Genomic DNA, 24,237 nt, shown 5'->3' on the forward strand with positions numbered 1-24,237 from the left:
ATACTCTACCACGCAACCAAACTCCTGGCCTTTTGTTTTCAGTATTTATTTAGCTCTTTTGATTTTTGTTGTTGTTTTCCTCCCCACCCCCTTTGTTGTGTGTTGGTTATCCCTTGCCTATCTGTGATGTATGTCACCTCTTCTCTCCTCTCTTTCTTGTCTAAGAGGTTCTTGATATGTTATGGTGCACCAGGCTTGAACTTGTGTTCCTGCAATCTTAGGCTCTCAAGCAGTTGAGATTACAGCTGTGTTCTACCATGCCTGCCCCTGTACTCAAGGTGTGCTGGATGTGTGTCCCCACCCTTTTTTCTCCTTTCTCTCTCCCATTCCCCGCCTCCTCTTTTATCTTCCAGCTTTTCTGCTGGTTAATTGGAGATAAAAACTCAGACATCTGTCTGCCAGAGCTGTCATTGAACAGTGATTCTCAAATATCACCCTCCTGAATAGCTAGGATTACAGGAATGAGTTTCTGTACTGGGCTATAATTGGACTTCACTTGTAGTGCTTTCTGCCAGAAAGAAAAAAAAAAGTAGCTGCACATATAAGGCAAACAAACAAAAGAAGTGTGAACCAGAAAAACTGCCCTTGGTGCCAGGACATAAATAACCTGTTCTAAATATTCTGTCAGGCATATTGTCATAAGCCCTTCTGAAGGCCTTTACAAGACAAACTTCAGGCACTTAACAAGAGCATGGCTAGTGATAACTGATTCACAGCAACTGGAAGAACTAAAATTAAATGAGGGTGAAGGAGAGAAGATTACAGTATGAATATGAAAATACATGGGGAGAGAGCAAACCTCTCCTCTTTCACCATTCTCAGAAATCATAAATAGCAGTGTTAGTATTAATTATTACCCAGAAATTATTATACAAGTAGATGAGGTAAGGAACATAATTACCAGATATTCTAATTCTGTTCTGTCTGTATTCCTGGGAGCCAAGAATCTCTGGGTGAAAGGAGAGGATGGAATACAGCTAAGGTTAAATAAAAACTCAGTGATGACTGAAATGAGAAATTTTATTATGACTGGTATAGTATAATATATATTTTCCAGCATTGTCCACTGAAATGACAGAAATACACTTTTACAGTAGTATCTAAATCAAAATTATCTAACATAAACAATCCAACAGCAAGGAGACCTAAATGTCACAGATTACATTCTTGAAACATCATTTCCCAGTAAAAGAAAGCAGGGGTTCTAATGGACATGAGGACTTAAGTATGCTGTAGAGGAACTGTCAGCGCATCTAAGGTCGGTGAGAGGGGCCAAAGCTGTGATGGATTAGTGCTAACTACACGAGGGATCCAGGAAAAAGGGAGGACCCCTAATGGACCAGTCCCACCAAAAGAAAGGGCAACATCACGCCTCAGACAGATTTCAGCTGCAGACCAGATGGCAAATACACTATACAGCAGATAAACATTCATTTTACCAATACCCACAAATTCATACATTTCATAATTATGTGGTTTCTAGTTAAAAGAAAATACAGCATCCAAATAAAACAAAACAAATTAGAAAATGTATGTAAAAAAAAAAGGCAGAGATACAAGAAAGCAGCTAGAATTGTCACAGGATATAGAAAGAATGAATAGCTGCTTGGTGTGTAAAAAAATTCCTTCTCTGTCTTGGCACAACAGAAGGACATTCTTGTAGTAAGAACAGCCCAGAAAACCACAATTTAAGCAAAGATTTGCAATATTAATTAACAAAACTCTTCTTGTATCATTTACTGCCTCATACAATCAATGGCACAGGCACAAAAGCCTGTGATGAAGAAAGCCATTCCAAAATCTCTAGGTATGTAAAGCTTAAAGGAATGCTCTCACTCATCTAATGGCACCTCTATCTGAGGTCAAGGAGTCCTGGACATCCAGTCTTCAGTATTGTTCTCATGTGTTAGCTATGGACCATTAGAGCTGGAAAATAAAGGGTTTTTTGTTTGTTTGTGTTTTTAACTTAGGGACACCTGTAGTTAAAATCTGGCTCTCAATGTGATGGATTGTAGGAAATGACTGAACCCCTCTCTCGGCCTCTATTCATAAGTGTCAAAACCAGAATCATTTCTCTCTCCCGTCATCCTTCCAATTATTCCACTGAAATCAAACTCTTCCCTACCTAGAATACAAGCTCACTGTCATCGATGATACATACATTTTGCTACAAAGCAGACAAATGTTTGACAGCTTTAATGCCCACACCCGTACTCTTACTGTCTGTCTTAAGCCCTCATATTGCTTAGACTCAAACTACTTTAGACTCAATCTACTTTTAGCTCCCTAATCAACTCTATCACCAGTCTAACAGTCTGGTCATGTACTCTCCTGCCAATAGGCAGTGTGCAATTCCCTGTCAACCCACTAAGGAACGGGCTTTCTTGGTTTGGAGCTCAGCACAGCTTCCAGTTCTATCTCCAATTACTCAGTTTACTAAACAAAGCTAGATGTCAATAGTCAACAAGAATATTGTCTCCATCTTTTATCTAAAAAAGTATTGCTGCTCACCAGTCAAAATTCTTAATTTAATTATTCAGAAGTTCTACCTTACAGCCTGCTAACCCAAGTGGTACCACCCTACTCTGCAGGGTGTGGGGACCTGTGACACCAGATCCATGCGGATCTCATTTCTCCTCCTCACCTGGAACCCAAGTGCACAGGCAATAGCTTACACAGGTTCTTATATACACAAATAATTTCTTAAACTCCTGCAATGTGCCAGCGAATCGAAGCCCCGGAGCTGGCCTTTCAGGTGAGCGAGAGGAATTCCTGTTTCTCTGCTGTTGTACAATGGACTGTTGTGCATGCATTATTCATTTTTAAAATGCCAGCTGAATTAATGAAGATACTTTAAAAGACCAATTAACAGTGGAATTATTTTAGATAAATCACTGAAAAAAATCCTCAAACTTTAATGTAATTTTTCATATTCTAGCAATGCTCTTCATCCCTGCATCCCCCGCAAAATATACCTGCCTCTTTTAAATTCATCCTATTTTTTTATTTTTTTTTGGCCAGTCCTGGGCCTTGGACTCAGGGGTCTGAGCACTGTCCCTGGCCTCTTTTTGCTCAAGGCTAGCACTCTGCCACTTGAGCCACAGCGCCACTTCTGGCCATTTTCTATATATGTGGTGCTGGGGAATCGAACCCAAGGCTTCACATGTGCCCGGGCCAGAAGTCCTCAGATCCACCTTTGCTACCCCTTCTGATCTGGGAAGTCACTTATTCAGTCTCTTGGAGGCCACTTTTGTTTTAGGTGACTCAGGGCTACAACCTGTAACTAACTGTATGAGGAGTAAGCATGTGAGCCTAAAAGCAGCCTATCCCTGAGCAGCCAAAAACTCACACAGGGCCCAAGTTTAAAAGACAATCTGTGCCAAGTTCTGACACCAACCTGGCTAGAGTGATACAGCTAAGCAGCGTCAGTTACCGTGGAACTGAGGAAGCATTGGTCCTTTGAGTATCAAGTAAAATCTTTATGAAGCGAAATCAAACCTCAGGTAGAAATAAGACCCCAGAGCCTGTCTCTTGAAACTTGTATTCAGAGGAGACCCAGAACATGGCTTAAGAAATCAATGACTTGCTGGGCACCGGTAGCTCATGCCTGTAATCCTAGCTACTCAGGAAGCTGAGATCTTGGCAGCAAAGTTTCTGTGAGACTCTCATCTCCAATTAATTACCAGAAAACTGGAAGTGGCACCGTGGCTCAAAATGGTAGAACAAGAAAGCTCAGGGACAGCACCTGAGTTCAAGCCCCACAACTAACACCCGCCCTCCACCCCCCCCCCCAAAAAAAAGAAATCGCTGTCTTGAGCTGGTGGCTCATGCCTGTAATCCTAGCTACTCAGGAGGCTGAGAGCTAAAGGCTATGGTTAGAAGCAAACTTGGACAGATGAGTCTGTGAGACTTTTAACCAGCAAAAAAAGCTGGACATAGAAGTGTGGCTCAAGTGGTAGAGCAACAACTTAGAGCAGAAAACAAAGCCAAGCAAAAACATGGGGCCCTAAGTTCAGGGGGACAGGAAGGGGGAAAAGAAATCACCAACTTGGTGCTGGATGCATTGCTCAAGTGGTAGGGCACCTGTTCATGGCAAGTTAAGGCCCTCAGTTCAATCTCAGCATTAATTGATTAAATCATTCTTTCACATTTCATCTCTTAGAGGTTGCCTTGTTATTAAATATATATACACATTCATTTTCAAAGTTATACAAGGCAGTTACAATTTAGTATGCCCATTTATGTATGCAATGCATCCTGATTAGTCACTCCTTCCATAATCCCCCACCTATCCCTTCCTCTACCAGCCTGTTTCCTTGTTCTATTTTCCCATATGTACATTGAATCTTATGACTATTCACCCACCATTCCTCTTTCCATTCATCCATTTCCTCCTTCCCTTTGTCATTTTAAGAATTATCTTCTGGCTGTAATCCTAGCTACTCAGGAAGCTGAGATCTGAGGATTGTGGTTCAAAGCAAGCCCAGACAGGAAACTCTGTGAGACTCTTATCTCCAATAAACTACTCAAAAAAAAAAAAAAAAGAAAAGGGCTGGGGATATAGCCTAGTGGCAAGAGTGCCTGCCTCGGATACACGAGGCCCTAGGTTCGATTCCCCAGCACCACATATACAGAAAACGGCCAGAAGCGGCGCTGTGGCTCAAGTGGCAGAGTGCTAGCCTTGAGCGGGAAGAAGCCAGGGACAGTGCTGAGGCCCTGAGTCCAAGGCCCAGGACTGGCCAAAAAAAAAAAAAAAAAAAAAAAAAAAAAAAAAGCCAGCCAGAAATGGCACTGGCCTCAAGTGGTACAGTACCAGCCTTAAGCAAAAGAAGCTCAGGGACAGCGCCCAGTGGGGGGGCGGGGGGGTGAGAGGTATTATTTTCTGTGTTCTTTCCTACTTAAAACAAGAAAAGGATTACTGACTTGGATATTTTTTTAAGTCTGTTAAATTACAAAAGTATCTGCTTTCCTTAATCCATTTATTCAGTACCTATTTATTGACTACAATTTTAAGTGAAAGCTGGGTCTTACAGAAACTGGCTCTAATCCTGTTCCCAATTCCTTAGAGTCTCAGACAGACTCTCTTCCTTATGGACATTGCTTATGTCTTATATTCCTTATGTCTGCTAGAGTACTGTGGTCCTCCCTATGTAAGTTCTGATACATGCTATGAACTGTGATGACTCTTGGGTTTGCTGCTGCTTCCCTGAAATCATGACTTGCCCTGTCTGAGGATAGTCTGGGGTCAGTCCTTTTAGGGGAGAGCCTTTTTGGCTGATGCCAGTTGCAACAGCGGCAAATCTAGCTATAGGTAGGGCCAGAAAAACCAAATAAACAAATACAATGATTTCAGATAGCAGTTGTCCCATATGACAAAGAACTGGGAGTATAGTTCAGTGGTGGAGCGTATGCTTGTTATCTTAAGGCCCTGGTCAACTTCCAGCACCAAAAATTATTTTAAAAATGAAGACTATATAACTGGGCAAACTGTGACAAGAAATACTAGGTATCACAGAGAATGGTAGAAATGCTTAAAAATGGTTTTCTCCCTCACAGGGTTCAAATTCTATCTGGGAGGTAAAACTAACTGATGGAACAAATTTTATGAAACTGTACAGAATTAAGGCTGACAGAGAGGAAAATGTCTTCCTTTGTCGTCTACAGGTCATACTCACTCAAAGACAGCTATTCTGTAGGTATTTCCACTCTGGTATATGTGTTAGTGGACAAGAGCACATAAACTATACCTTTTAGCATAGTTTATTAAATCCTAATGTGTGCAAGTTAGGACACAAGAAGGCAATGCTTCTAAGCACCAAGGAAACGTATCAATGTGGCCTGTGGGGGCCAGGAATATGGCTTGGTGGCATATACATGAAGCCCTAGGTTTGATTCCTCAGCATCCCATATATAGAAAACGACCAGAAGTGGCGCTGTGGTTCAAGTGGCAGAGTGCTAGCCTTGAGCAAAAAGAAGCCAGGGACAGTCCTTAGATTGTACTTCCTCCACTCCGCTGAAAGCTTACTGACTTCCCACTCTCCTCAGCCACAGTGACTCACAGCAGCTGCAGGAGATCACCCAGAATCCTGTATGGGTTTCTTTTTCTATAAACAGGTCAAGAATTGCTGAGGAGGAAGCATACCCAAGCAATTACTGAGCCAACTATCCTAATTCAGCTGTGAGTCCTCAAGATCTGCACCAACTGAAGTTATTTAGCGATTTCAGATGAGATCTGAGCTTGAGCTTCTCAAATATGTGTGACCAGTAGGGAACAATGTCAGCAGGCTTTGGGGGGAGGAGGGGAAGGCCTGCAGCCTTGCCATCAGATCTACTACACCCTGTCCTGACCTCCTCCAACCAACAAGGTAGTAAATATCAAGCCATCTAGAGTTGGAAAATCAGGGTTGTTTTCCTCTTTAAACAATCTGGTAGTATGAAGATGGTTTCCCAAGGTAAACTCCATGAAAACATTATATTTCTTAAAAGAAGAAACACACACAGACTGACAGACAGACAGACAGACAAGAGACTGAGATAGTCTGAAAACAAAATTTTCACTTCCCAGAAACCATGGACTATTGGTGACCTATCACACTAGTTTCATACTAGTTCTCTCAGTAATGATGAATGGCAAATGATCAATCAAGACTATGTGCTGGGACTGGGAATATGGCCTAGTGATAGAGTGCTTGCCTCACATACATGAAGCCCTGGGTTCGATTCCTCAGCACCACATATATAGAAAAGCCAGCACTGTGGCTCAAGTGGTAGAGTGCTAGCTTTGAGCAAAAAGAGACAAGGGACAGTGCTCAGGCCCCAAGTTCAAGCTCCAAGACTGGCAAAAAAAAAAACAGATTACAGGTGTGAGCCAATGGCATCCAACTCTAGCCCTTTATCTACAGACATCTTTCAAATTCACCCCAATTTCCACTCTATACGCATTTACACAGAAAATTTCATGACAGTTTCAAACCACAAAAGTATGTGTGTGTGTGTATATATATATTTACACACGTACATATATGTATATGTGTATGTGAGAGAGAAAGAAAGTGTGTGTGAGAGAGTTGGTGTTTTGTTTTTGTGCCAGTATTGGGACCTGGACACTGTCCCTAAGCTTTTTTGCACAAGGCTGTGCTCTACTACTTGAGCCACAGCTCCATTTATGGGTTTTTGGTGGTTACGTGAAGATAAGAAGTAGAAATGAACTTCCCTGTGCAGGTTTGCTTTGAAGGGCCATTCTTAGATCTCAGCCTCCTGAGTTGCTAGGATTACAGGTGTGAACCACTACTGGGGCTCAACATACAAAGTACCATTTTCAAGTAATCTTTCCACATCTTTTTTTTTTTTTTTTTGGCCAGTCCCAGGCCGTGAACTCAGGGCCTGAGCACTGTCCCTGGCTTCTTTTTTGCTCAAGGCTAGCACTCTGCCACTTGAGCCACAGCGCCACTTCTGGCCATTTTCTGTATATGTGGTGCTGGGGAATCGAACCCAGGGCCTCATGTATATGAGGCAGGCACTCTTGCCACTAGGCCATATCCCCAGCCCTATCTTTCCACATCTTATCCTAGAAAGAACTTAGTGAGTTCAAGATTAACTATAAATGAACCACAAATTCAGATACAATTCATCAAATTACATACACATGTAAAATATATTGAAATGACAAGTTCTGCAAGCAAAAGTCATATGATCTCTTGCCTAATTCTATTCTGCTTTTGGTACTCTGCATATTTTTTCCTTTCCCCAGAAATGGCTATAATCCCTGGGGTTGTTACTAACATACCACACTGTGTTTATGGATCTGGCTCTGGCTGAGTGATTTCAGACATGTCCAGCTGTGGTACAGACTGCTCACTGCCTATTTAACTACCACTTTCCCCACTGTAACAGAGCTTCAATATTACTGGAACCCAGCCAAAATCCACTGCAGAGCACCCTTCAAAGTGGAAAAAGCCTTACACAAACCAAAGTGATAGGAGAGCTACTCCCAATGCTCAGGAAAAGGCCTACCCAACTCTTGTCTCTGTGTGCCTGCCTTCAGCTGCCTGGGTGTGGGGATGAACCAGGGTCCCCCAATATACTGCTGAGCAATACTTTCATAAAACCAACAAAATGCTATGAAATGTTAAGTTGCTAAAAAGTTTCTGAGCCAGGTGCCCGTGGTTCATGCCTATAATCCTAGATGATGAGATCAACGGCAGGAAAGTCCATGAGAATTATCTCCAATTAATCACCAAAAAGCTGGAAGTAGAGCTGTAGCTCAAGTAGTAGGGTGCCAGCCTTGAGTAATAAAGCCTAATGGACAGCACTCAGGCCCTGAGTTCAAACTCCAAACTGGCACACACAAAAAAGTTCTAAGGAATTACTTTCCTTCCCAATTCTATACATAATATACATCCCATGGTGGACTAGTAACAGTAACTAGTAACAGTTCGGTCCACGAGCCATGATTTGGGGCACAGCATCCTACAATGTGCAGCATCTGTGATCACAACACACTTTTGACAAGGAACCTGCCCTAAGGACACCAGAGCAGACAGCAGGAGACTGAGGGCTGGGTCTCTCTATTGCCCTGGAAAGCACCTTGTCATATGAGGACATGCATGTGTGATTAGGGTTTCATTATATACAACTGGTAACTGATCCATATATTTGCTACTGCAAAATTTTCAATACATTATCAGTCTTTCTTTCTCACATGAGAATAACCCAATGAAGTAAGCATGATGAATATTATCTCCACTTGACAGCTATGAAAACTAGTGTCCTTGAAGATTAAATAGCTTGTGTTAGTAACAGAAAATACGGAACAGAAAAAAGGAAGCCAGCTGGGTACCTTTCTGACAAGAGCAATCTACCTCTCAGTGAAGGGAAATTACCTCATCACAATCATATGTAATACACAATGCAAATGATCTTGAAAGTATATATGCCCCTGAGTAGAAGACTATAATGCCATAGTTAAACAGTAATGACAAAAGCAAGTTTAATGGCTACAGTGAAGGCATAATTTGTTCTACAGTACTATCAAAGAATCTGTATAAAGATGATAAAGAGGCAAAATCACAAGTATTATTTACATACTCCATACAACCTGGGGGGGGGGGTGTCCTGGGGCTTAAACTCGGGGCCTGGGCACACTGTTCCTGAGCTTTTTGTTCAAGGGTAGTGCCCTACCACTTGTGCCATAGCTCTACTTCCTGCTTTTTGGTGGTTAACTGCAGATAAGAATCTCATGGACTTTACTGCCCAGGCTGGCTTTTGTTTGTTTGTTTTGTTTTTTTGCCAGTCCTGGGGCTTGGACCCAGGGCCTGAGCACTGTCCCTGGCTTCTTTTTGCTCAAGGCTAGCACTCTGCCACTTGAGCCACAGTGCCACTTCTGGCCATTTTCTGTATATGTGGTGCTGGGGAATCGAACCCAGGGCCTCATGTATATGAGGCAGGCACTCTTGCCACTAGGCCATATCCCCAGCCCCATGCCCAGGCTGGCTTTTGAAGCATGATCCTTACATCTCAGCCTCTTGAGTAGGTAGGATTATAGGAATGAACCACTGGTGCCTGGCTTCCAACTTGTTTTTGAGATGAGATCTTACTATGTGGCTCAGGTTGACTCAAACTTGTGGGCACAAGCAATCTTCCTGGCTTAGACTCTGGAGTAGCTAAAGACTACAGGCATGAGCTGCCATACCAGTTTATAATAAATGCAGCAATTAATACAGCAACTAAAATTGAATAATGTACATCACATTAGGTTAGCTTATAATACAACCCCTCAAACTTTAGACTCAAAATCTGAAACACTAATATGAGATTTAGATAGAACCTATCAATAAGTAGTAATGTTTCTTATAGGTGGTTTGGAGAATAAGGCTAATAGTAAGATACTGTCTTTCAACATCAGTAAGAGTCCCCAGAACAACTGTCAATCAGATGATTTCTGAAGCGTCCCCTCAGTGGTAAAGAACCATTGGCCTGGAGTCACTCCCCGGGCTTCCCAGGATGTCCTGAGGAGCAGAAGTGGATTGCTGAAAAGTTGCTTGTCTAGATCAGCCATGTCAAATTACTTTTGCCTATGACAATATCAAACATTTAACTTCATCTGAAAAGTATCTCCAGTTTACCTGATGCTAGCCAGAATAGGACAAAACTCTAGTTTTGACAGATGCCCAAGATGTAGATTACTAAGAAGGAAAGTCAACTGGGTTTTCATTTCCTATTGTTTCCCTTAGTGGGTAAGCAAGTGCTTAACCATCCTATTTTGTACTTACATTTTTAATCAGGTATTTGAATTTTCCAAGAAATTCATGTTACCTCTAATTTAATCAGATTTCGGAACTGATAACCCAAACAAAAAGCTGATGGAAATTAAAAACATACAAGACAGGTGTGTAGAAATTCTGTGACTAGAAGGTCTCTGCTACCCGCAGTGTGGCGGAAAACCCGACTGGTTACTGGTTACTGTCACAAGGAAGGAATGACATCGACAATACAGGCTTCCATTCCGTCAGAGCCATGGCACAAATAGAAGGACATACGAAAAAGTGGATGTGATCTATTGATCAGCATCACACAACAAGGGAGTTTCCACTTGCTTTTTCTGGGAGGGGGGCGCGCAGTTGTGAGGCTTGAACTCAGAGCCTGGGCACTGTCCCTGAGCCTCTCAGTGCTCAAGTCTAGCTCTCTACACTGAGCCACAGTGCCACTTCCAGGTTCTGGTAGCTAATTGGAGGTAAGAGTCTCACAGTCTTTCCTGCTGGGTTGGTTTCAAAGCATGATTCCTTAGATCTCAGCCTCCTGAGTAGCTAGCATTACAGGTATGAGCCACTGGTGCCTGGCTTCCACTAGCCTTCTAAATATACAGTTCACTAGATTCTTGATAAAGTGTTCAGACTGTTAAGAGTTTTCAGGGCTTCATGTAGAAAAACTTCTTTTATCTGCTCAACTGCCTTGCTGAATAATCATATTCCCTTAAGAAATAGAAAAGCGTCACTTAATCCCAGTAGGAAATGAAAGCAGCAGCAATCTGGGTCTCAGCTGCTCTGTCTTCTACCACAAAATGTTAATGAATTGTATGTGTTTTTCAGATAAAGTAATATGCTCACAAGAATTCTAACTGCTTTCAAAGCAGCTTAATTAAAAAAAAAAAGTCGAAGTGCATGGTTAGAAGTACATTCCAAATTACTGTGTTGAAACAAAGGTGTATTCTAGACTGCCCGACTAGGATTATCAAGTGTGCAGGCAACCGGCCTGTCCTAACACCACCTCTCACTCCAGACAGACAACCATCTGTATCTTTTACTTATTCTTTCAACCAGAATGCATTCTAATTCCGAAAACAACCTGGTAGTGGAAACTTCTAACAAGCAACTCACAATACACTATGAAAAGTACCCCCCCCACACACACACAAACCTGCTGGGTACCAGTGGCTCCTGCTTATAATCTTACCTACTCAAGAGATCCAGAGGATCATGGTTCAAAGCCAATCCGGGTAAAAAAAATTTCATTAGATTCCATCTCCATCCAATCAGCAAAAAGCAGAACTAGAACCACAGCTCAAGTGGCAAGCACCAGCCTAGCAAGTGCAAAGCCAAGTTCAAATATCAGTACCACACACACACACCCAAAAAAAAGGTTTGGCATAAAGGAAGCACACAAGAAAAAATAAAGAACTAGAACTATCTATAAGAAAATGTGGGGCTGGGGCTGGGAATATGGCCTAGTGGTAAAGTGTTCGCCTCGTATACATGAAGCCCTGGGTTCAATTCCCCAGCACCACATATATAGAAAATGGCCAGAAGGGGCACTGTGGCTCAAGTGGCAGAGTGCTAGCCTTGAGCAAAAAGAAGCCAGGGACAGTGCTCAGGCCCTGAGTCCAAGCCCCAGGACTGGCAAAACAAACAAACAAACAAAAAAAAGAAAATGTGGGACTGGGAATGTGGCCTAGTGGTAAAGTGCTTGGTTCGTATACATGAAGCTCTGGGTTCGATTCCTCAGCATCACATGTATAGAAAAAGCCAGAGGTGGTGCTGTGGCTCAAGTGGTAGAATGCTAGCCTTGAGCAAAAAGAAGCTAGGGACAGTGCTTAGGTCCTGAGTTCAAGCCCCAGGACAGGAAGGAAAGAAGAAAGGAAGGAAGGAGAGAGAAAGAGAGAAATAAAGAAAATGTACATAGCCTCTGGCTCCTAGCATATGACAGGTGGGACATGAAGGGCATTCCCAGTCCTCCAGCAGACACAGCACCCAGGAGCCAGGGCTACAAGCCTAGAAAGCAGCACTTCTCCCTCCATCCACATTCATGTGGAGCTCCACCAGAAGCTGGCTTCTCCTGTGAAAGGTCAGCCTCCCAGCAAGGTGCTCATCAGACTGGATCTACCACACACAGCACTGCCAGGACTTTCCTAAATGTCAGCTAAATAACCTCTGCCATCCTGCCTGGCCTTCTCCCGACATGCGAGAGAAGGGTTGTAACATGTGAGCATCAGGCCAGGAAGGCACAATGTGATTTTGTATCATTTTCTGTCTCATGGTCCTGCTGTAACCCACACCTAGCAGATACAAGTGTGCTGGTCCAACTGACAAATCCAATTCTTACTCCACATGACAAAACCTCTGACCCAGTCTCCCAGCCAGAAGGAAAGCAGTGAGCATGTGTGCCCAGACTCCTCTCTTCCTTCCCTAGCCCTAGCCATCCTGGTACACTGGACAGGACCAGCACCAAAGCAGCACAAGGCTAGTTTCTTTCCCCTAGCAATCCCAAACTGGGCCACTTTCTCCACACCACATCCTGCTGAAGAATCAAACCCATGCTACTAAGTAAGAGCTCTGTCACTGAGCTATCCGCCCTCTACTTTTTCTCTTTCAGTTCACAGAAATCCTATCAGCCATCTAACATTAACTCTCCCACTCCTGCCATGCTACAAAACAAAACCAGCTCTACATTCTTCCCCTGCTAAGGGAAGAATATGATTAACGTAGACTCATCATATTGCCAGGTTAATGAAACATGTCAAATGCATTTGATGTTTTCTAAGGTGTCACTAAACAATCTGTTAACCAGGCACCCACAGCCACAAAAGAAAACAGAAGAGCAAGGTGAAAAAAAAAAACAAAACTGTGTCTATGTATCCAATGAACAAGCCCCCCTACCCTCCACCAAAGCCACTCAGGCAAAAGCAAATCACAATAGAATTCAAGAGCACTGTAAAATGGAAGGGAATTATCCAAAGGGACTCACCAGCTACTGACTAATTTTAATACAAAATGCCTCACAAATCTCCCTCTGCCTGACAAATCACCAGCTGAGGCAAATCCTAGATAATGGAACAGTTGTAAGGAGGCTCTTTTTAATAATTTAGTGCATCAGGAATGAGTATTGATTCCTGTTTCAGCAGAAGTGTTATCTTCAACCTTACAGCTCAGTGACAACATAAGAAATTTAATCACAGTGCCTTTCCTGCCACACCATTCTCAAACAGACCAGCACCTTTGTCATTCTGTTTTTCCTTCTGCTTCTAGAGACCCTGGCTTTCACCTATGTGACGTCCCTACTTAAGCCACAAGAACCACAGCAGCATTTCAACTTCTATGGGCCAAACCATGGATCTGTCAATTAACACCACCTGTCTTCCTTATAAACAATTTACAAAATGCACCAGATTATTTTGTGCAGCCATCTTGTTTGTTAATAAATTTACTTGAAATCTTAAGACCAGTGCGTCCATTAGAAGGGTAACTGTGCCAATCTGTAGACAACTGTAGGTATGTATTTTAACACTGCAAAGACAATACTAACGAAGGGAAAACTAGAAGGAAACAAAAATTCTGAGTAAGAAGATTCCTCAAATTTCAGAAATAATTAAGCAAATGTTGAATTTAAATAACAGGTAAAGATATTTCTGCAGTATTTCAGGACTAGAAAAACATTCAAAAAATCTAGACAATATAATATGCCAGTGTGCTTCCTGATTGAAATATAAATCTGTTTGCTGTCATCCCTGACAATACGCTTTGCATCCAGTTACACCAATCAACTCTCATTCTGTTTTGAGTTTCTCCTACCCTCAAGGACTGAGGAGGTGGGTGGGTATTTCTCAGGCTAATTTGGCTTGTGAGACTATGCTCCAGCAGCTTCCTTAGATTCTTGGAATCCAGTCTCCTCCGTCTCAAATGCCTGAAGATCCCCAGACATTTTATTGCTGCTGTTTCAGATCATTCTGCCTTTCTAGCCAAACTCTACACTGTCTCAGGGCCCCAGAGCAATGCAGCCATATGTAATGAAGCTAAAAGGGACCAGGCTCGTGTGGTCCTGCTGTGTGGCAACCAGTGTCTCTCTATCAAAGATTCAAAAGTGTCAAAGTCAGCATCACAGGCAAACATAAAAAAATGCAAAAGGCAAAACATGATGAAATATTCACGCTGTGTTACCTGGAAAAATGTATTGTGTGGTATGTAATGGATGGTTTATGAGTTACACAAACCCATATGAATTCCAACAATTCAGGGAGGAGAGTGAAAATAATTAACAGACTAGTCCAACAAAATACCAGCAAGCTGAAGCAAGTCTTGTCAGGTTAAAGGGGAAGGGGGACTAACTGAGAAGGGAAAGGGAGGTGAATATGGTCATAATGCCCAACACATGGATGTGAAAATGGAACCAGGAAGCATGAGGTGACAGGTACAGTCAAAACAGGTGGATACGGGCTGGGGATATAGCCTAGTGGCAAGAGTGCCTGCCTCGGATACACGAGGCCCTAGGTTCGATTCCCCAGCACCACATATACAGAAAAAACGGCCAAAAGCGGCGCTGTGGCTCAAGTGGCAGAGTGCTAGCCTTGAGCGGGAAGAAGCCAGGGACAGTGCTCAGGCCCTGAGTCTAAGGCCCAGGACTGGCCAAAAAAAAAAAAAACAGGTGGATACGCTCACTGCACAAATAGATTGACATGTTGGATTGAAATCCCTTTATACAAAGACATTTTTTAAGTAAGCTAAAAAAAAAAAAATAGAACTTGGAACTACATTGTGTCATCCTCCAGCTAAGACTTCAGCCACAAATAATGCTCTCTGGGCTTCCAACCCCTCTCCCTTTGCATGGGAGGTAGAAGGCCAAGTGGAGAAACAACCAGTAATTATTTCCTTAAAAAAAAAAAAGAGGGCTGGGGATATGGCCTAGTGGCAAGAGTGCCTGCCTCGGATACACGAGGCCCTAGGTTCGATTCCCCAGCACCACATATACAGAAAACGGCCAGAAGCGGCGCTGTGGCTCAAGTGGCTGAGTGCTAGCTAGCCTTGAGCGGGAAGAAGCCAGGGACAGTGCTCAGGCCCTGAGTCCAAGGCGCAGGACTGGCCAAAAAAAAAAAAAAGAAGGAAGGAAGAAAAGAAAAGTAATTTTTATTCTTTTGCCAGTCTTGGCGCTTGGACTCAGGGCCTGAGCACTGTCCCTGGCTTTTTGCTCAAGGCTAGCACTCTGCCACTTGAACCACAGAACCACTTCTGGCCATTTTCTATATATGTGGTGCTGGGGAATCGAACCCAGGGCTTCATGTATATGAGGCAAGCACTCTTGCCACTAGGCCACATTCCCAGCCCCAAAAAGAAATTTTATAAGCAGAAGCTCAGTGGTAGAGGGCTACATGCTAGAGACACTGAGTTCAATCCCAGTGCCACTAAAAAATAAGTATATAAACTTATGAACCTAACTAACTTAATTTTTAACAAATTCATTTTTGATTATATATTTATAACTCCATTAACAGTTTTATCACAAGTGGTTTAATAAAATGAATCAAATATGCCACTAGCACATTTTTGCAAAGATAAACTTTTCCTGACATAGATTTTTCAGTGTTGGTAAAAATAAGATAAAGCAATAGTAGAACTGAGCAATACAGGAAATCCAGCAGTCTGTACATGTGAGCACCTCTCACTCCTAAGAGCTTGAACTGCAAACAATTAGCAGTACACTGTATCACAAATAGCTATTTTATCTCAGAAACTAATGTTGGTACTTAGGATTTTACTGGTCTGTGGTAATTTGGTTTGCAACAATGCATAAATTCCCTTTCATTACTGTATTAGGGATGTAAGCATACTTTAGATCAAGTTTGTGTGCTGAGAAAGGAACAAATATGAGAGAACCATTAAAATGGCATTTTGAGATGAGGGTAAGGCATCCTAGAAGTGCATCTGAACTTCTGGGTTCTCAAAGGACACGCTCAGATGTGCTCTGAGCAGACAGAGGGCAAACAGACAGTAGCTTAATTGGCTGCCCATCCAAATCTGAATATGGATCCCTGGACTTTGTCTTCAGCTATTGAATCCACTTTTTTGTTTTGTAAGTGAAGGATCTAAAGCTCAGAGAGATTCTCATCTCATCACACAACAAGCACGTGCTGACAAGAAGACAAGGTTTACCTGCCTCCATCCTCTAGGGGAGGGTTACAGGTCTTCATACTGTGCTTTCATTCTCTATATACTTGAAATCATTTTTGGTTGTTTTTTGTTTATTTTGCCAGTCTTGGGCCTTGGACTCAGGGCCTGAGCACTGTCCCTGGCTTCTTTTTGCTCAAGGCTAGCGCTCTACCACTTGAGCCACAGCGCCACTTCCTGCTTTTTCTAAATAACGTGGTGCTGAGGAATCGAGCCCAGGGCTTCATGTATGTGAGGCAAGCACTCTTGCCATTAGGCCACATTCCCAGGCCTACATTTTCGTATAGATAGTTCTAGTTCTTTATCTTCTCTTGTGTGCTTCCTTTCTGCCAACCTTTTTCTTTTTGGTGGTACCAGAACTCAGAAAGCCATAGGCTAACAAGTCTGTATATACCGGCAAGGAGGGATACAATTTCCAAAAATCATCTTGAAGTCCAGACAATTCATCACACAAAAAAATTTTAAACCCTTCCAATGCTAATATAAAACACTCGTTCTTATGTTAAACTATAAGAAAGTTATAATAATGTTTCCAGGAATTCTATAAAGCTCAAATTTAAAGTTATTTTATTAAATAAGAAACTCTGACAGAGAGGATTTGCCACCCATACAAATGACAGTGATTGATTTTGTAATCTTCATGAGTCAACATGAAATTATCCCACAAAATGCCCAATTTTTCAGACATCTTTTTTTGTTTGTTTGGCCGGTCCTGGGGCTTGAACTCAGGGCCTGAGCACTGTCTCTGGCTTCTTTTTGCTCAAGGCTAGCACTCTGCCACTTGAGCCACAGCACCACTTCTGGCCATTTTCTGTATATGTGGTGCTGAGGAATTGAACCCAGGGCTTCACGTATACGAGGCAAGCACTCTTGCCACTAGGCCATATCCCCAGCCCCTCAGACATCTTTTAACACTGTCTCTAAATAATTTCAGCAAGTAAAATGCACTGGTATTGCCCTTGAAAACAAGACAAGTCAACTCTTTACAACTTGTTTTAAATAGGAATTAAAATAAAGCAATAAAACAGATTGATCTATGTTATGGGCAATAAAAAGTAAATGTGGTTTTAAGAAATAAACGTTAAACATTTTACACTGCATTTACATAGGTAAAGCAGCAAGTACACATTGTCAAGATGAGTACAACATGAGTACAACATAATATGGTTTGAATGAAGAGATTTAAAGTAATTCCACAGTAGGATCTGCTGGCAAAATAGTAGGCTATGCCAGTTCAATGATCAAGATTTTAAAAAGTAGGCCAATGTTGGCACATGCCTGTACTCCTGGTACAGGGTAAACTGAGGTAAAAGGATCAAGAGTTCAAGGCCAACATAAGCTATACAGCAATACCATATATACACACATACCCAGAGTGACCTTCTAGTACAGACAGGTGACATGGGTATTATGAAATTCTGCTGATTCTCATACCAGTAATGCTACTCAGGAGGCTAAAACCTGAAGATAACAGTTCAAAGCCAGCCAAGGCAGAAAAATCTGTGAGATGCTTACCTACAATTAACCACCAAAAAGCCAAAAGTGGAGCTGTGGTGCAAGTGGTAGAGCCCTAGCCTTAAGCATAAAGCCAAATGAGAGTCTGAGGCCCTGAGTTCAAGCCTCAGTACACACACACACACACACACACACACACACACACACACACACACACACACTAGTATATCCTAAAGCTAGGGGTAGTGCTAAAAAGTTAAGCACAAATCCTCAATAATATTATTAAAAATAATTCTAAAAGACACAGCTTAATACCACTTACAAATAATCACTAAATCCAACAGATTTGTAACAAGAACCTGCTTAAATCCTAGACAGTTATAAAAGAATGGGATTGTGAAATCAGTGCTCTGAAAATATGTCTTGATGTTCCTTTTGGAGCAGAGCTTGCATGATGGAAAGAGAGCCTGAAGGACAAGTGAGCTTGGGATCAGCCATTACAGAGGAGCAGACAGACAATCCTTGCTCCAGGTGAAACAAGTGCATCTGGAAACAAGGCATGTGTTCTCTAATGCCTATTGGTCTTTACATCATATAAAATATATATCAGTTGTATGTTTTAGAATTTTTCACACTAAATAACCATCTTTCCTTTAAGTTAGTTGGATTAAATCCCAGTATTTATATTAGCAATTCTTCTGAAATTTTAGTCATTTTAATTTCTTTCACTGCAATTACAGGAAGGAAATCTTGGTATCTTTCTCCACAGTTATTTTGGCATATTTGTTGACAACCAAGGGAGCCACAGTGCAGAATGAGAAACCATCCTACATGGCTAAACAGAACCTGATAAGAGTTCTTTAGACTTTTTTTTTTGGTGGGGGGCGGGGGGCCAGTCATGGAGCTTGAACTCAGGGCCTGAGCACTCAAGGCACTAGTACTCTACCACTTGAGCCACAGCGCCACTTCTGGTTTTCTCTAAATATGTGGTGCTGAGGAATTGAACCCAGGAGCTTCATGTATGCAAGGCAAGCACTCTACCACTAGGCCATATTCCCAGCCATTCTTTAGACTTCTGAGACAGTCTTCCTTTGCAATCCAGTGCCAGCTGTCCCAACCAATGGGATTAAAGGCACATACCAACATGCCAACCCAGACTTCAGATCTTTCTAAACAAGTTGGTAATGTATATGATCGGCTCCACTTCTAAAATAGTATTTTATAATAAATATTCATTTTAATTATTAAATGGTACCAAATTCCCAAACATAAAAGGTACTAATGTTAAAAATGATGCATAATAATGTACTACTTAAGGAAAACCTACATGTTTTTTACACAGATTTGACATATAGTCACAAGTTTAAAAAGGCATTAAGTAAATCATCCTTGGAGAACAACAAAAGAGATGGGCTGAGGGGCTGTCTTCCTGTGGCAACCTGTCCATGCAATAAATCTTTATCTGATCTCCAAAAAAATCAAAGTGTTCTTGGTAACATGGGGCAGTAAAAAGACACCTATCTAAGGTAAAGTAAATATGGCTTGGTGCCCAAGGAGCCCCTCACCCAACAGGGGACTCAGAGACTGCACCTCTGCTGCTAGACACCAGATTATTTCTCTGTAAGCAAAGCAGGTGAAGCTAGATGGGGGCAGTCATTTTATTGTAGAGAAATGCTAGGCCCAACTTTTTTTTTTTTTTTTTTGGCCAGTCCTGGGCCTTGGACTCAGGGCCTGAGCACTGTCGCTGGCTTCCTTTTTGCTCAAGGCTAGCACTCTGCCACTTGAGCCACAGCGCCACTTCTGGCCGTTTTCTGTATATGTGGTGCTGGGGAATCGAACCCAGGGCCTCATGTACATAACGAGGCAAGCACTCTTGCCACTAGGCCATATCCCCAGCCTTCACCCAAATTCTTGATCTTTTGTTGTTGTTGTTGTTTTGGTTTTTTGTTTGGGGGATTGCTGGACTAGGACCTAGGTGCTGTCCCTGTGGTTTTTCTTTGTTGTTGTTTTTGCTCACTCTACCATTTGACCCACAGCTCCACTTGTAATTTTTCAGTGGTTAATTGGAGGTAAGAATCTCATGAACTTTCTTGCTCAGGCTGACTTCATACCATAATCCTCAGATCTCAGCCTCCTGAGTAGCTAGGGTTACAGGCATGAGTCACTGGCACCCAGCATAAGTAATTTCTCAAAGCAAGAATTCATGTAACTTATGTAATAATAAATATTATTTATATACATTGAGTATAGGGAAGCACATGGCTAGAACAAAGCAATTTTCAACACATCAATGCATGAACTAGCCTTGATCTCCTACAGGAAGAGGTCGGGTGTGGCGCACAGGCATGTGTGCACAGCCACGTCCATGCTAATGGGTATAAAGGTATCCCCGTCAGTGGCAGCGCCATCCTTGAATTGGAACACGGCCTCTACTATGCTGCCATTTAATTTAAGTCAGCTGTGGGGCTGGAATCATCTCAAATCTCAACCAGTCTAGGGATCATCTGGATAGTGTCATCTTTGCCTTCCTTTATCCCTCACTACTCTCCACAGGTGAACACAGTATGTCTCCCTTAAAAAAAAAAAAAAAAGAAAAGAAAAGAAAGAAAATCCAAGCTTCTTGGTAACAAAAATGCTGTCTCTCCAGAACACACACACACATACATATGTAAACCAAATAAGATAAATATATGTATTAAAACTAATGAGTTTATTACCATTAATGTAGAACCACAGATCACATACACCTGAATATGCAAAGAAAGTTAAATTATGATGTAATGTTATCCTATAAAAACTAAATTAACAAAAATAGTCTATTAGAGAAGACATCTGGTGTACCGTGGCAAGAACCACTAATGATATTGTCTGCAAGCCTGTAATCAGTTTTTCCTCCCAGCAGCTCTCCCATTACACTGTATTAGAATTTATGAGAGCTCCACACGTGGGGGCAGAAGGGAGCTCTGCCAAGTGGATCCGATTCAGATCCAGCACAAATGACTTTGGCAGCATGAAGTATCATTAAAGAACAATCAATACACTTTGCTTTATGCGGCATCATCTGACCAACAGAAGATGCATCATCTTACTACAGAATCTTCTATAACCTACACTTAACAGTATCCCCAAGTGCTCCACCAATCATGAATTTATTTAGATCATCAGTGGGCGTAACACCATTATTGTTAAAAAAAAAAAAACAAATACATAAATACCGGTCATCTGTAATGTTAAAGTCTAATAGAAATCACTATTCTAAGCAAAAATTTTAAATCCATTCAGCAAAATCCTGGCTAGTATTAATGATAAATAAAACATTCTAATGCTTCATTGCATTGATAAGACAATCAATCAAGAAATAGCTACACGAAAGATAAAATCCACTTTTTAACTAGATATAGGAGAAGGGAGTGAGAGGGGAAGTGCCAGCCTGGTTCTTAACCCTGGATATGAATACAGTACCCCCGAGACTAGACTTCTACCCACTGCCTTGAGTCTTTCCTCTATTGTGAAGTAGTATTTCAGGAAACTGAAGGCTTTCTTAGTGGGAACCCATTTTTGAGGAGAACATCTAATTACTAAATAATTATAGCAACTATTGAAAATGGTTTTATTGTTATAACTATCCTTATTTTTTCTTTTTGTTTTATTTTTCAGTTGTGGGGTTTGAACTCAGGGCCTGTGGGAACTGTCCCTGAGCTTTTTCCACTCAAGTCTAGCACTCGACCACTTTGAGCCACAGTGCCACTTCTGGTTTTCTGGTGGCTAATTGGAGATAAGAAAGAGTGTCATGGACTTTCCTGCCCAGGCTAGCCTTGAACCACAATCCTCAGCTTTCAGCCTCCTGAGTACCTAGTAGTGAGCCACCAGCAACCAATGTAACTATTATTCTTAGTACTGATACTTTTTTCTTATGGTACTGGGGATTGAACTTGTCAGAACCTAGAACTTGCTAGGCAAGCCCACTATCACTTGAGCCAGCCCCCAGTCCTGTTGCAATGGGGTATTAATAGACCTACTGTCATGGTTGTAGTCTCCCAATTATAGCTTTCTCCAGTCCATGATGGACACTGCTGCCCAAAGAATCTTCTGAAGCAGTGGCTTGTAAGACAGCTCAGCTGAAATTTCTAAAGCCTGCAAAATCTCTTTTCTGTACACCACATAAAAATCTTAACTTGTCTAACCTGTAAATTCCCCTATGAATTGAACCCATTTTTATATCCGCACCTCAGCTGCCCAGACTCCACTAACCTGTGCTCTTCACTGATATCTGCAAGTCATCTTTTCACAGTTCCCAGACTGCCCTGGTGCACTGCCTAACTGCCTACAGGCAAGGCTGGTGTGTCTACCTGGAGGGCTCTTCCATTCTACCTATCCACATCAAACTGAGGGGTCAAACACATACTCAGCACACCTCAATCCTCCACCCTCCACAGTCTTCCCTGAGTGCCACAGCCCAGTCAGAGAACTCTTTGAGTGCTAAGATACTAGTGTTGCGCACTGCAACGGAAGAATTCATCATGTACTGGTACTATTTTGTTCTGTATGCATGCAAGTGCATTATCCTAATTTAGTAAAAACATTAGCCCTATAGTCAGATTGGCAACCTAGTTCAAAGCCCATCTTTTAGAAAAGTTACCATTAAGTCCTCCTAAAGGAAGCAGAAATAAAAAGTGTATACACCGTTTTTTGTTGTTGTTTTGTATTTTGGTGTTGTTGTTGTTGTTGTTTTTTTTGGGGGGGGACACACACTTGTCTCACTACATACACAGGAAGAATCCCTGGGATCACGCACACCGAATGGGCCCCTGTGTCCTACTGGTAGAGCGCTACAACCACTACACCCTGATGCACCTCACATCACACCTAGGAGAAAGACCTACACCCCAATCTCAGCTTTTTCAAGTGGTATTTGTTCTCAATCTGCCACTACAATAAAAAGCTCACCATTTCTGAACAGCCTTCTATAGAATGTCCCAGGAGGGTAGTATCCGAAAAAGTTTAACTTCGTGGGCCATGAGTCCTGATGAGACTGGGGGAAACATACACTCAACACTTGGGCTCAAACTTACCCCCTTCGTCCCCCATTTCAGTTGCCAACATCCATACTCGCTGCTGATTGCCAGCTCCTGCTCCTTGCAGCAGCCCAGCATGCTCTCTGCTGGTGCCCAAATACCCTTCCCCAAACCCCGCTCGCTTCTGGAACTGTCCTAGAGGGGTAAGGCAAGTCCCGTATCTTGCTTCCTCTGTGCATGTACTCATTACTATTAAAAACAGGTGTGATACAGCACATTTTTAAAGGGGCTCTGGGGAGGGAGGTAATGTTCCTATTTTATACCCTATGGGATATAAAATGCTGACAGCTTTTAAAAACGGGATTCTCCTTACCCCTACAGGCCCTCTCCCGGCTTCAGAAAGGTGTTGCGGTGGCTGTGACGCCACCGGCAGAGAGCATGCTGGGGGCTCACACAAAGCAGGAGTTGGAGATCTGCAACAGGCCTGGGAGTTGTGGACCTAAAAAAGAAAAGAGTTTTAAGTTAACGTGCCCAATGCTCTCTCATGCCCTGGTTATTAGGGGCACTCAGCACACAGTAGGTCTCTACAAAACTCCTTTAGCAGTCTCTGACATCTCAGAGAGTTTGTTCTAGGGCTGGATTAGTGAAAGCTGTCTCCTAATTCCAATGTGAGTATACATAGGAGCCTCATGGCTCATGTTTTAACCTAAGTCCTGTCCCCAAGAGTATGGTGTGTGCCCCTCAAAATAACCAAGGTAAGATGTGACAAAATGCCAAGGCACAGTAACATTTGCATGCTTTGCTTTTAATAATAGTAAAATCAATGGAGTCAGATAAACATAACAGTGGACAAACTGAGCTTTCAGAAGAGTTTCTAAGGTGAGATGCTAAAAGCACAAGATGTGGGCATACTATGCAAATTTTTGAGCCATCAGGGGAGCCAAAGAAAAACCCTGTCACTTTCTGAAAGTCCTTAGTTTAATTTTGTAAAGCTGAGGGCAAGATAAATAGAATCTTTAAAGCAGAGGAAGAAAAGATTACATTCAAATTAAGCTTAATTTCCTCAAAATGCCCACAAGGTGAGGATAATGAACATGCATAGAGCATTAAGTTCAAGACAGTCATTTTCTTCTTGCAGGGACAGAAACAGTTTAATATGTACCACTTTAAAAAAAAAAAACAACTTCAAAACCAGTTAAGACCAGTAGAAAAAGACTGGACAGCAACTTCTGAAAGCCAGTACGGTCCTTGTTAAGTATCAGTACAGATACTTTAGATAATAGTCAAACATGTTCCCTTTCAAACATTATAGCGAGCACATAACATTTTTTTAAAAA

The 24,237-nt window shown here is 42.1% G+C and overlaps 1 protein-coding gene and 1 long non-coding RNA gene across 4 annotated transcripts in view; one reads left to right on the plus strand and one right to left on the minus strand.

Annotated features, from left to right (window-relative positions):
* Positions 1-24,237, minus strand: part of Rere (arginine-glutamic acid dipeptide repeats) — a 370,202-nt gene that overhangs the window by 187,938 nt on the left and 158,027 nt on the right. For 2 of the 3 annotated variants that reach the window (XM_048350173.1, XM_048350174.1), the window contains exon 4: positions 23,274-23,399. The exons of the other annotated variant lie outside the window; for it this stretch is intronic. In XM_048350173.1, coding sequence (XP_048206130.1) covers positions 23,274-23,399 — 126 coding nt within the window. The remainder of the gene's footprint in view (positions 1-23,273; positions 23,400-24,237) is intronic. 3 annotated transcript variants of the gene reach the window in all.
* Positions 5,993-15,187, plus strand: LOC125354537. Its single transcript, XR_007211498.1, has 3 exons — positions 5,993-6,428; positions 14,081-14,088; positions 15,156-15,187. It is a non-coding gene; the product is annotated as an uncharacterized LOC125354537 (long non-coding RNA).

This window comes from Perognathus longimembris, chromosome 7, assembly GCF_023159225.1.
Source record: "Perognathus longimembris pacificus isolate PPM17 chromosome 7, ASM2315922v1, whole genome shotgun sequence".
Classification (NCBI taxonomy): Eukaryota; Metazoa; Chordata; class Mammalia; order Rodentia; family Heteromyidae; genus Perognathus; species Perognathus longimembris.